The sequence below is a fragment of the Hyposmocoma kahamanoa genome, unplaced genomic scaffold (genome assembly GCF_003589595.1).
Source record: "Hyposmocoma kahamanoa isolate Upper Pololo Valley unplaced genomic scaffold, ASM358959v1 87, whole genome shotgun sequence".
NCBI lineage: Eukaryota > Metazoa > Arthropoda > Insecta > Lepidoptera > Cosmopterigidae > Hyposmocoma > Hyposmocoma kahamanoa.
Window position 1 is genome coordinate 18,405,989 of NW_020654422.1, and position 14,426 is coordinate 18,420,414.

The following is a 14,426-nucleotide window of genomic DNA, read 5'->3' on the forward strand; positions in this document are numbered from 1 at the left end:
CTTAAGTGCAGGTTGTCATTGTGTACATTTAAAATATTTATTTATTATTTATAATATAAACTATAACTGTACATTGCTCAAATATATGTTTATTGTTCTATCTAGAACCGAAAACCAGTAAAAATAATCGAAACAATCAGACACTCGAATTAATTTCTAGTCATAATTTTTTAATATGATTACCCATACGTTTAGTTCACATCCCTATTCACTTGTGCCTCTTATTTTGTAACGATTATACTTCATAACCCAACAACAAGGAACTGAATTGGAAGCAACTATGGTCCTAATTTTTACCAAACATTGTTTTCAATTTGCTGTGATCTCCATCCCTTAATGCTTCTTTTTTATGATACCAAGTAAAGGGACGAACCAGTCTCGTGCGTGGCAGCCAGCCCGAATTTGACACAATTGACAGGTGTCGTCAATTGTTTCACTTCAAATCAACCAGTTTAACTTTGCTATAACGGACAGAAATTGAAAAATCACATATTTAATATTTCATTACCGACGAAATGTGATTCCATTTGTTTTGTAATTAGATGTTTTGCTGTTTTTCCCACACCACCGAATGGAACAGCCCCTCATTGTTAGAGATATTATCTTTATTACAATAAATACAGAATATTTTTGGAATATACGGACACGTACACATAGGTCAGTTGTTGGCGCTGTACTATTCCAGCTTTCTAATTTGTGATATCAGCCCAAATAGAGAGTTAATATTTAAAAGTGTTATAAAGCCCAATTGCCTGATGAAATGCCAGGAATGTATGACCCTTATTTCGTCTCTATTTCTGGTTATATACTCGATAGTGGTAAGCGAAATGCCTGTACACAGCAGTGCCAAAGCTTTAAATCACAAAGCTTTGAGGGGCACTGTCGCTGCGCCTGCCACCCTGAGACACAAGTTGAATACTCCCAAGTTTCTGTACTTTCACCGGCACCTTTACCCTTTAAAACAGGAATGCAGTAATGCTTACATTGGTGGCAGAAATAAATAAAGTGGCAGTACTTACCTAAACAAAACTCTCACAAAGCGCTCTACTGCTATTTTTAACATAACTTTGAGACATAATACTTTCAACGTGTTATGAGTGATTTTCGATCTACGATTATGGCATTCATTAGCGAAGTTTCATTAGAGTTACGTATCAATTAGAGCGTGAAGTCAGCCAATAATGCTTCGCGTTAATTGGCGACTGCAAAGAAAAAGAACAAGAATGAACGTGTAATCTGCACGTGAAATATTTGAACGAATGTTTTGTTATATCGTGTTATACGTTAGGTCATGTTAACACCAAATATTTGAAAACTTTATGAGTTTACAAATCTTAAAGTAATCATCATAAACAGAACATAAAAGAGGGGCTTTATCTACAAGGTGTCCTAAAATATCACGTACAAAGACGTTTATTTCATGATACAAACACACACATTTGGGACAGCGAATTTGAATTGATTCAGTTGCTTTTTTCATAACTATAACCTGTAAAATCTACTATGACCAGCAATAAAATTATATTTCCCATACAATACACATATTATGTGTACAAAAATATATAATTAATTACCGCCTGAATTTAAAAATATGCTAACTATTTATCTTCTGGAAAAGGTTGTCCGCATTCTCTTTTATTCCGTTCAAGAATATTTTGACCGCAAAAATAATATAGATATATAGAAATATATTTGAAATTTAAATTGGTAATTCAGTTTATTGAATGGCAGGATGTTACTAAGATCAAAACGTCTTCTAGCAAACCGTGCCAAACGCTATGCCAACTAAGCCACGGAACGAACCAGCGCCAGCGGAAGTTACGAGTTTTTCTATATGATTGTTTCAGACCTTTGTTTTTGGTTTTTAATGACTTTTTGTCGTAGAGCCGTCTGTGAGAGATCTATTTCTTCACTCAGCCAAGTACCTTTACAGCTACCAGCAGCTGACTACAAATGTCGCTTTAATAATAATTATGTTTATTGAAAAGTGGCGTTAATTTTTTTTTGTGAAATTACGTTACTAGTTATTTAAAATTATTCTATCTTTCTATTAAAGATAGTTTCGAAGGATTTTTTTCTATATATTCGATCTCTGAATTCGGGCCATTCCAAAGTGACGGGTGCGACATTTTGACTCTTTTTTTCTCGAACTTTAAGCAATTTCTCCCTAACCATTGGTTAATTGGACTTAAAATGAAAATATCATGAAGCCAGATATGCAACTCAACCGCGACTATTTATTAACATAAATTTATGATCCTATTTATACTCAAAATTTTTAAGTTTCTAAGTAAGGATGGAACACTCACGACACGCGCCTGTTTGAGTTGAAGGCTTCATTGCCAAGCTCAAGACAAACTATTAATATTTTGTTCAGCAAGTTTTTCATATGTGAAAACTTGAACGTTAAAGTTCTACTTTATATATACACTTCATTAATAACTTTGATACATTTTAAGGAAATAATATGTTAAGTTGTGACGGGTGGGACATGATTTGGGTGGGACGAGTTACAATTGAATACAGAGAATTGATAAAATTACACTGTTTAATATAAGATCCATCATTAGTAAGCAAATATTTTATAATTTTTCTCATACTAAGACATTTTAACACAAAAAAAAAACAGAATAAAAGAACTATTAAAGTAATCCTATTATTTTTCTATCTTATCTATGACAACATGAAATCAAAGTCACGCATGTAAAATGCGTTAATAAATTTGAAAAATTCTGCCGCATCCTTGATACGGCAGAATTTGAAGAAACCGTTGAAAAAAAGTACAAAGACACGACGCAAGCACATAGAAAAATTCGTGAGGTCTGTTGGTTCGTTCCGTGGCTTAGTTGGTATAGCGTCTGGCACGGTATGCAAGAAGACGTCGGTTCGAATCCGACCGGATCGAAGGAATTTTTTCTGAGTGTTCGAACTTTGTATTAATAATTATAACAAACTTGTGGAGTAATTTCACAAAAAATATTGAATATCAATTTAATAAAAATTTAATTAATACAGTGAATAGCGACATCTCTCGCCAGGCCTGGTAGCTGTAAAGGTAGTAACTGGGTGATAAATCTGTCACAGATTTCTCATCGATGGCGCTACGACTAAAAAGTCGTTGAAAAACCAAGTACAAAGACACGACGCAAGCACAGAAAAATTCGTGAGGTCCGTTGGTTCGTTCCGTGGCTTAGTTGGTATAGCGTCTGCCACGGTATGCAAGAAAACGTCGGTTCGAATCCGACCGGATCGAAGGAATCTTTTCTGAGTGTTCGATCTTTGTATTAATAATAATAAAAATATATATGTTTCATTGTGACGGGTAGGACTTGAAATTAGTATTTATTGAAACTTTAATAACTCTTCACCATATACATTTACTTCCATGCAATCACTTATCACAGTTTTAAAATTCTATTTTCTTCGACAGTAATCACTTATTTAGAAAGAAGCACAAATAACCGCGAAAATTATTGCTAACATTATAGGAAAAAATGTGTCACCATAGACGATTGCACTATGGCTGCGTTAATGAAGAGAAAAAAATAGAAATCTCATTTATTTCTAATGATTTGATTTATTGGGCGTGTTCTAGTCATATAATTAAAACCAAATTATGTAATTTATTTTTTTGAACCGCGGTGTCATTTTCGCTGGAATTACCCTTATGCAAATTGGTAATTTAAAAATTTTAATGCATCAAGAATTGTTTGTGTCTATATTAAATATATTATAAAATTTCATGCTGTAACCAGCTAGTTTTTTTTTATAATATCCTGTGACGGGACGAACAAGTCGTTCGCCTGATGTAAAGCTACACGCTTGTCTGTAAAAGTTGCAGTGCCACTCAGAGCTTTAAGCCGCAAAGATCTGAGGGGCACTGCCACTACGCCCGTCACCCTGAGACACAAATTGGCAAGTCCCATGTACCTGTAATTTCACCAGCACCCTTACTCTTTAAAACCGGAACACAGCTATGCTGAACAATGCTGCTTGGCCGCAGAAATAGGCAATGTGGCAGTAAATGTGTGCGAATCTATTATTACAAATATGTACATCACATTCTTGAAACCACACTAAGTGCGAATAAAATTTATCATTTATCAAGTTTCCACTCAAGCGCAGCCGATTTTTCATTTTCAGATTTCACATTTGTCTTGTTCCAAAAGAGGTCGATCAGGATGTGATCCATGAACACGCTTTACATTGACATGTGATGAATATTTCCTTCTGTGTTGTAAACTACGCTTAATAGTGTGGTTAACAATGACACAACTATACAATATTTAAAGAGGTACTAGTGTGGTTGCCGCAATAGGTATTTGTAGAATTCACACTGTTTTCCCATCTGAGATTCTGCAAGCTTCATGGTGACTTTTAACTTACTAATTTGTTCTTAGTATGGATCTCACAGTATCTAATTTTGTAGTGACTTTTAATTATTGTAAAAAGAATTATAAGTACTATCAGTAAAGATGACGCCTTCCCAGTCCAAGACAGTTTAGTTTGCAAGCAGAGATTGTAGCTAGCCCCTTATCTTACTTTTGTGAAAGCCCTTAAATTTCCAGTGATTGACAAAAACAAGAATATTAAAGAATACTACAGAGTACTATAAAAACCGACCTCAAACATTCATCCCCTATATTGCCACCCTTAGAGGTGGAATATTTTCTTCAAATTTAAATGAGACCACACTTGAGGTACCCTATTTCAAACAAAAAAGAATGATCAAAATCGGTTTACAAATCGTCGGAGTTATCGCGTGACATACATACATACAAAAAAAAATTTAATCGAATTGAGTACCTCCTCCTTTTTTGAAGTCTGTTAAAAATATAAGTGTTTGAGTAGCAGTAGAGCTTTACTGCGTTTAGGTTTTGAAGGATACGGGTGCTGATGAAATTACAGGCACATTGGACTTGTCAACTTATGTCTCAGAGTGACAGACGCAGAGGCAGTGCCCCTCAGATTTAAAGCTGTGAATGGCACTGGGACTGTTATGGACAGGCGTGTAACTTACCAACATCAGGCACAAGACTTGTTCGTCCCATCACTTGACATTATAAAGAAAGAAAGAAAGAATTTTTAAATGTAGTTTCACTTTCACCGGTCTTTCTTCTCTTCGACACTCAATTGGACGTAACGCTTTATTTCCTCCTTACTAATGCGTCAGACAAAGGAATGAAATACAGTATGTGTGTTCCACGAACAGCAAACTTAGGGCTATTCAAGGTTTGAGCAAATAGTCATTTTATAAACAAACGCGTACCATTGACAGGCGGTGGGTGGCCACTACTGACCACAGTTGCTTGCACGTAAAAATAACTCCAAAGAAGGTAAGGCGTCGATTTTTCTAATCATCCTGATACATCCTATATTTAATTACAAATTTTAAGTACCTCTGCTACAATTATTAAAATACTTATATTCAAAACAGCTTTATTAAGTTCATATAACTTTGCCATGTGAAGTTGCTTAATGCTTAGCACAAGCAAACAAATACACTCACTTTGGCGTAGAGAAAACACGGATCCTTTGAGAACAATGAAACAAGTTTTTAAGTAAACAGTGTCTTTATTTTTCTAACACAATCCTTAAAACGTGCGCGTAATTAGTTTAAACAGAACCACATGTAAATGGTACGTATTACCATTTATAATTTAGAGAATACGTAGTAGATTGTACAGCAGCAGTATTTTATTATGAATAAATGCGATATCCTTTGAAATTCGTGAAACAAAAACTTCCGACGTGAAACATGCAATTAAGCGAAGCACAGTAAAATAAACAAAACTGCCCTGGGACCAAAACTCTGCTGTTTACTTGGGAAAACTGGGAACTATCGTTCCGAGATTATTTTTGTTTGCAGTGCACCCGCTGAGAAATCATACTTTGTATTTACGTTACTTACAATGCGAACCATTTTATAATATTCTCACCTCTTTGTAAATAGCTGTATGTCGTTGGAAGACACATCATTGGCACATCAAAACAGTTTGATACGAATTACCATTTACACTAGATTACATCACTACTTAGTAATTTTTGTTGCGAAATCTAAACTTACAAACTATTGACTTACAATTATATGGACGTCGGGTCCGCACTAAAAAGTGTCCAAACTTATAGGGCGTTAAAATCGTATACAGAGAGTCATTCACGCTTTAGTCTTCGTTTGTTCGACTGACAGCGAAGCAAGCAAAATTAGACAGTACTGCGATGACATTACAGTTTAAATTCAACTTTTTAGCTTTTTCATATTCCTTTACATGTCACTACGTTTAAATAGGTTGACTTGGGACATTTTTTTCGTGGTTTTTGTATTAGACCCGTCGTCCATCTAATTGTAAGTCAATGTTACAAACATAAGTTTAGATTCTAGTGCTAGTCCAAGAAAATAGGCTGCTAACAGGTTGTATGTTAGCTAACAGGTATGTAGTCAATCTGCTGGCAGCCTTAGTTTCCCATTACTAGCATGTATTTCCTCTGAACAAAGTCCGACACGTCCGCCACGATGGCCTAATGTAGTTGGGACCTTCACACATTTTCCTGGAGCTATAAATCTTCTTCGAGGTGTAAGTTTCATCACAATGTTTCCCTTCATCGTTAGTGAGAGGTATAGCCTTGCCTCAGAAATTGAAGTCTTAGGATCAGGATCATCATCGAACCAACGACCTTTAGAGAAGAAACCTTTCTCCTACTAGACTACCATGATCTTCCACAAGTTAACACATTTAATTAATATTTTGGTGGGTTTTGATCTATGTAGAACTCTTCTGGGAAATAACCAACACCCAACTCATTTCCTCTTTTGAATTGAAAAGTAAGGAGAACGACCGCAAACGCTGGCACATAAGACTAAATAACTTAAGATGAAGATGAAATTGTTATAACCTGGATACTTCTTTAGGATAACAAATGTTTATAAGCTGTGCTAAGCAGTGGTTACCACTTTCGGGAGATCACAATAGACCAATTGATTTTCGCAATGATGAAAGGCTGCATAGACCTTTAGTAGCAGTAGAGCTTCTTGTGCAAGAGTTCGTCCAGAGAAGTATTGTCACGTTACCTATTTCTGCCCCTAAGCAGTATTTGATCTTTACAGCTATGAATGGCACTGCAACTGCTATAACAGGCGTGTCGCTTACGAACAGGCACATACTCTTGTTCATACAATTGGTATCATAAAAAAGAAAAGCTACCATGGTACCATTTTTATGAGGTGGACCGTGTGATAACTTGCCCGTTTGCTTATTAAAAAACGTGTTATTGGTTTTTATTACCAACCTTCTACCAATGACTGGAATTAGTGAACCACACTGACTAAAACATCATTATCAAAGTAATTCAAATTGTGGTTAATCTCACACAAGGTTAGGCTCCTAGTTATCTTAAAATCAAATCTCTATTCATAACAATGTAAAAAATATGTGGTTCTGTTGATTGTCAGTTTTCGTCTAATTTTAGACTCCAGTATTAAGTCGAATCCAATTACGAACACTGGCAACTCTTGTATAAACGCCTGGATAACCGGCACGTGCACATCCAATACCGAATGACACAATACCGAGTTGTTTATCTTCGCTTTCTTGAACCGCAGGGCCACCTGAATCTCCCTAAAAATACATTTAAACGTTGGTATTCAGGCATTAATGTGGTAAGATTCAGGAAGTCATTAATCGTCAAAGGCTTCGAAAAGGCCCTAAAAAAGACCAATGGGTGGATATCGCCTACCTGGCAAGAATCTTTGCCTCCTTCAGGCACTCCAGCGCAAAACATTCTAGCAGTGATGCCGCCTCTGTAAGATTTGTTGCAATCTTCGTTCGAAACCGTTGGAACCGTCACAGCCATTAAGTTGTTACTGGTTTCACCGTTTTCCTAAAATAATGTTCTTACGTATGAGTTAAAAGTCCTGCGTCATAAAAGTACCAGAAGCTCATAAACATGGTACAGTAAACCTTACCGAGGTGGTTCCCCATCCTGATACCAAAATCTCTGTACCAGGACTAATTGGCTCCGATTGCATTTCTGAATCAGCAAGTTTGATTACTCTTGATTTTGTCCCATCCAGTGTCATGGCTCGCGAGACTCTTATGACCCCTACGTCATAGTCGCTTGTCTGACTATTGTATTGAGGATGCATTTGTAGCAATGCTGAATTGTACATTGTACCTCCGCTATTCGCTTGTGTACTACCAATTCGGATATACGCTCTTTGTATGCTAAAATTTAATAAAAGAGAGATATGGCATAAATAGGTATAGGGGTACTTTTAAAAGCCCGGTCCATTGACTTACAAATAAATGGCCGACGGGTCTAATATAAAAACCACGAAAAAAATGTCCCAAGTCAACCTATTTAAACGTAGTGACATGTAAAGGAATATGAAAAAGCTAAAACGTTGAATTTAAATTGTAATGTCATCGCAGTACTGTCTAATTTTGCTTGCTTCGCTGTCAGTCGAACAAACGAAGACTAAAGCGTGAATGACGCTCTGTATACGATTTTAACGCCCTATAAGTCCGGACACTTTTTAGCGCGGACCCGACGTCCATATAATTGTAAGTCAATGGCCCGGTCACTATGAATAATAGTGGGTCCATACAGGCAATGTAATACAAACAGCATGATTAACCTCTTTGTCCGATCAATCTGAGTAATGACCATCCTGTCTTGGTCAAAGTAATAAAGCAAATTGTCTGTAGTGTTACGCGTCCAGCTAGAAAAAGGAACCAATTCATACTGCCCGGTCGAAGTGATAAATTCACGCCATCTGTAGCCTCGACTTTTAAATGGACCGCGGGATGTCGAAAATTATTAATATGGACAAAAGTAATTTTATCAATTTGGTCGATGCTCTTCGTCACTATTATAATGACCGGTCCGTATTAATAATGCCCGATTAAACATACTGCCAGTAACACACAAACATATGTCGTCTCAAACGAATTTCAGCCTTTTAGATCTGTTGTGAACCATACTGTCTGTATGGGACTTGAATATGCAGAAAAACAATAGAGCCTTCATTACGATGCAGCTTCAGCACAATTGCAATCTCGTTTGCCAAGCTGACCGGGGTATTGTAGTTTATTTCACTTGGTATTGAAAATAAGATTCAAAAGGTCTTTGACGGTCCCGCACAACGTTTATGAGACATTGTTAAAGATATTAGCATTCTAATTTCTAATGTTTATTCTGTATAAAAATCCGGTGTTTCTGAATCAGCAAGTTTGATTACTCTTGCTCTTGTCCTATCCAGCGTCATAGGTCGTGAGACTCTCATAACCCCTAGATCATAATCGCTTAGCCAGCTTAATAAAATAGGTAGCCTAATGATATGACCTACCACCTTTCAAGCAGAGGCCGTGGGCTCTAATTCGGGCTCGCACCTTTCAATTGCACGGAATTTATGTACGAATTTTAATTTGAAATTTACCAGGAGCTTTTCCGCGAAGGACAACATCGTGATTGAACAAGAATGTCGAAGAAGGTTCATAACACTTGAAAAACGTGTAAAGTGCCTAACCAGGCATTGGGCCAGCGTAGCAGAATATGGCCTAAATCACAGGTTCCCAAAGTTGTTGACTCAATTAAGCAAGATAAAAGTCAACTCCCACCACGTGAATACACGTATTTTCTATATTAACACAAAAAACCACAAGCATGAAAAAAGATCTGATTTTTATTTCAAATGCGGTAGCACCATCTGGACAGCATCAACACTCCCAATTGCTACCCCTACCGCCACTCTAGGACTCTTCTACGCCTACTGGGGGTAGAGACCTAAATTAAATTATGGCCTAAACCTTCTCCTGAGAGGGGACCCGTGCCCAGTGGGACGTACAAGTGGATTGATGATGAATATTCTATACTTAATATACTAAATATAAAAACTTCACTGTGAATCCTTAAAATGTATCAAATATACAAACACATACCCTTTCAAACAATGAGCAGCAGTCAAAATGTATCGATTGCTGATTATTGAGCCTCCACATTGGTAGTAGTCATTTCCTTTCTGCAGCAGCAGGTAAGCTTGGTACGGAATATTCTGGATGGTGGTATTATAACCACCGACTATCTTTCCGTCATGGAACGATTTGAATTGCCGGCGATGCTTGTCACCTAGGACATCTAAAATATACGAGTAAATTTATAACGTTACCGTCCTTTAATATAGTTTCAATACTTATAATATAGTGTAAACAATTAAGTAAATAGGAAATCAAGTAGTTCTTCTTATCCTATCAATAGCTTACGTTATTTTGATTGCTTGCCATCGTGGCGAAAGGTTCAGGTTGCACGCCTGGTATGTACAGTAAAGAAATACGTCGTGCAAGGAGTCTCCTTTAGTGCATCCGTTGAGTAATTAATATCATGGAAGTTGTTAACCGACTTCGAGAAAAAAGGAGGGTCTCAATTCGACTGTATGTTTTTTCTTTTTTGTATGTATGGTATGCGATAACTCAAAAAAACAAAATTTGTGAACCGATTTTGAATGATTCTTTTTTGTTGGAAAGAGGGTACCTCAGTAGTGGGCCCATTTTAATTTGAAGAAAATATTCCTCCTCTAATGGTGGCAAATAGGGGACGAATGACTTTTGAGGTCGGTTTTTTTATATAACAATTGTAACATACACATACCGGCACGCGAAGTCATCCTTGAACCTCGATCATAACACAAATGAATGAAAATAATGACAGTCAACTATTTTTGTTATTTTCAAATTATACCTAAAATAAAAAAAACGGCAAAATTTTTGAAAAAAGCGCTGCATTATTTTACGGATTTACGATTGTTCTCTTAATTGTGCCGATAAGTGTAGATTGTCTTACTGCTATAGAATAGTGAAAACAAATCGTACCTTGACTGAAAGTAAAACAAAATAGGAGAACAACAAAAAAACACAACTTATTCATTTTAATGAAATGTACAATGTGCGAAAAATGTTAGACGAAGATGCTTAAATACTGTCAAGGATTGTCATTATTTTCAAGTAAACTGCTAGTTACCGTTTAGCTTAAGGACAATGCCAATTATTATCCATCATTATTGATAAGAAAGGTATTTAAAACCGATCTTCTTTTATCTTTTCACATTGTTAATGTCACATTTAATCGTGGGAAAGAACCGATTTTAAATATTCATTGCTGTGACTTCTTGAGTAAACATATCCCATGCAGATACGTGTTAATTAGTTGTGTTTTTTACTATTTTTTTGTACTTAATGTCATGATGATTTTAGTAATATGATATTGTGAAAACTTGTGTGCAAAACAGCCGGTTAAACCCAATACCCAAAGATCTGCTACCTGGACCCGTACCTAAGTTGGTAAGAAATTTAGTAATAGTAGAGCTTCTTGTGAAAGATTTCGTATAGGAAAATACTGCCACTGCATTACTGCATTCCGGTTTTGAAGAGTAAGAGTACTGGTGAAATTATAGGCACATGGGACTTGTGTCTCTTAACTTAACTTATGTCTCAGGATGACGGCGGCAAATCTGCAGCCATCTGCAGCACTGAATCCAGTGCCCCTAAGATCTTTGCGTTTAAAAGCTCTGAGTGACACTGCAAATGTTATGGACAGGCGTGTCGCTTACAACCAGGCACACACGGTTCGTCCCGTCACTTGATTTCATTAAATATCATTCTTCATGAGAATCTCCCATCACTTAAGGCTCTATAGATACGTATTATTAACGTAAATTATTTTTAATTTTAATAACTTACATATTAGCCAATTGTCAATAAACACGTTTTCGATATGAGTGATTTTACTTAATATTATAATAGTCATGTAAATGTTAATCAATAATGTGCTAGACAACTATACCAATTGCCTGTTCTCAAATTAGTGAGTCCCCTGTACTATGAGTACCTAGCAATGGAAATAACTCCAGGGCACTACCTAGACCTCCCAGACCCGAACAAAATTAGAAAAGTTTTTTACCAAATTGGTCCTACCGGGGATCGAACACGAGACATCCGCATCAAACGCCCACAGTGTAAACCGTTGGGTTACCGAGGTCCTCAGAAGATATCATTCACGACACAATTTTATTGAAGAATTACTACACCAACACTAAAATTGTCTGGCATTGAATTACCTCATTTAAAACGCATACATAAAGATATTTTTTTATTACAATGCTAAAGTAATTATGTACATACCAAAACGCCTACCACTATTGGAGTAAACAAACATCCTCTCGGTTCGTCCTTAATATAAATATCTATGAAACACTTCTATCAGAGGATATTCTTTTGGTTGCATCCCCCATTCCAGATATTAGATTTCCATCCTAAGGTTGTCTGGAAGAAATTGCTACTGGGCAATAAGGCTGCCTGTTATAAATTAGCTTATTATGTGGTACTTACATTACCGTTCTGTGTTGTACCATTGTATTTTTTTAATATGCAATGAAGAGCATATAATTAATTCACTTCACTTATGTCCTGCAGTTCTCCCACTTGCACCAGCTTTTGACGTGACATTTAGTACCTAACAACCTCAATCTGGTCGAGATATTTAGGCCGAAGAGTAGGTTTCCCCACGACCACTATAATTCTCGTAGCAGGAAAGCTCCTTGTGAAAGAGTTCGTCCAGGAAAGTACTACCACCTTACCTTTTTCTCCCGCCAAGTAGTAATGTCAGCATTACGGTGTTCCGATTTATAAGGTGCTGGCGAAATTACAAGCACATGGGACTTGTCAAGTTATGTCTCAGTATGACGGGCGCAGTGGCAGTGCCCCTCAGATCTTTGCGACTTAAAGCTCTGAGTGACACTGCAACTGTTATGGACAGGCATGTAGCTCACCACCAGGCGCACGACATGTTCGTCCCGTCACATGATATGATAAAAAAAAGTTCTAGAAATTGGTAAATAAATCTTTTCCACATGACCAACCCATGGAAGCATTCCGTTTTCTATCGTAGTCACTACATTATTTTTCAGACCACAACGTTCTTTTATTACACTACTCCACATTAAGTTTCTAGGTCTTGAACCTCTCAAAGGAGAAAAATACTATGTTAGTACAGTGTGCCTAATGGGCTGCACTTACCATTCTAAGTACCATTTTTTGTACGACGAGAGCAAACTTTTAAAGAAAAATTCACTTTTGAAATATAAAATAGCATAAGGAAGTCCACAAAGGAAATATGATAGTGTATAAAGTACAGCGAATATTATTAACAATTTTTAATCGAAGAAGAATACAGTGTGCCACGCAAATCATGATTTAATTTTTCTTGTTCGATTTTTGTATCAATAAATAGAGCAGCCTCCGTAGTATGCCGCCTCGATAAAGCGCAAAATTTAAAATTTTATCACAATATTTATGTCATCGCGAGCGCCGCGGCCAATTACTGCAATAGATTAACACAGTGCCAAACATAGCAAGGTCACAGTTGATTTTAATATATTTTGACAGTTCTGCACAGTAATTTTATCAACGTAAAAATTGAGCGCGACAAACGAAATTAAAAGAAATAATACAAAAAACAAATTGATAAATATGTAAATTAATGGAAAAAGGTGAGGTAGAAATACGTGAATAATAACTAATATAATGTAAAATGTGTAAAAACAGAAACTACAAAATCCCGACATTTTTTAATTCATCCTTTTCGCGGCGATGAGTAAATGACAAAGATAGCTAGCATTTTCATATCGTTGTCCTTATTCTTTGAAATGTATAACGATAGTTCACTACCAAATAAGCAAACTTACAACTGAAATAAATATTGTCACGGGGAGGTTTATCACACATATCGCACTGTTAATACAATAGGTAGTGTGCTAACTCAAAAAGTGTATTTTTTCAGAATCGATGAAATACGACTCACTTCCCGTGATAGATCATTAAAATTGATGTATGGGTTAAAGTTTATTATAGACATCTAAACAATTTCGTACTGGCCAAATATATTTATAAGTAAAAGGGAAGAAATAATTTCATATTCTTGAATAAAGATAAAAAAACATACAGTTGTTTTGGACAGAACTACCTCACATACAGTTTGTCTCATTTTGTTTCTTACAATATTCTAACGACGGTTTTATTGGCGTGTAGAGAATAAAATTTTACTTTCAGCAAATTATATGATCTTGATTTCACGTATTTTGAGTTACAACACTATTGTAATAGCAGTGCGATATACTGCCATGCTACAACCACAGACTAGTGGAATATTTTCACAAAAAATGTATGATAGTAAAAATATCAGCATATTTAATACACAAATTATATTTCAAATTACTGTTTTTTTATTATTTTAAACTGTATTATGTGAATGATTGTGTTTATTTATAAAGTATTTGTTAATGCGAATTTTCAATGTATGCCTTTATTTTGCGTTATTTTTTAACTGTAACATCCTTTTGCCTATCTTTCTTATGTATGCTTAGAGGTGGAAGGGTG

The 14,426-nt window shown here is 36.0% G+C and overlaps 1 protein-coding gene across 1 annotated transcript; it reads right to left on the reverse strand.

Moving 5' to 3' along the window:
• Positions 1 to 6,243: 6,243 nt before the first annotated feature.
• LOC113235405 (trypsin-2-like) lies at positions 6,244 to 10,660 on the reverse strand. The gene is made up of 5 exons (XM_026471084.1): positions 10,645 to 10,660; positions 9,939 to 10,134; positions 7,964 to 8,222; positions 7,735 to 7,878; positions 6,244 to 7,616 (listed from the first exon to the last, which is right to left on the reverse strand). Exons 1-5 carry the CDS (start codon positions 10,658 to 10,660, stop codon positions 7,464 to 7,466), a joined length of 768 nt encoding a protein of 255 aa, XP_026326869.1. The 3' UTR covers positions 6,244 to 7,463.
• Between the last annotated feature and the right edge of the window lie 3,766 nt (positions 10,661 to 14,426).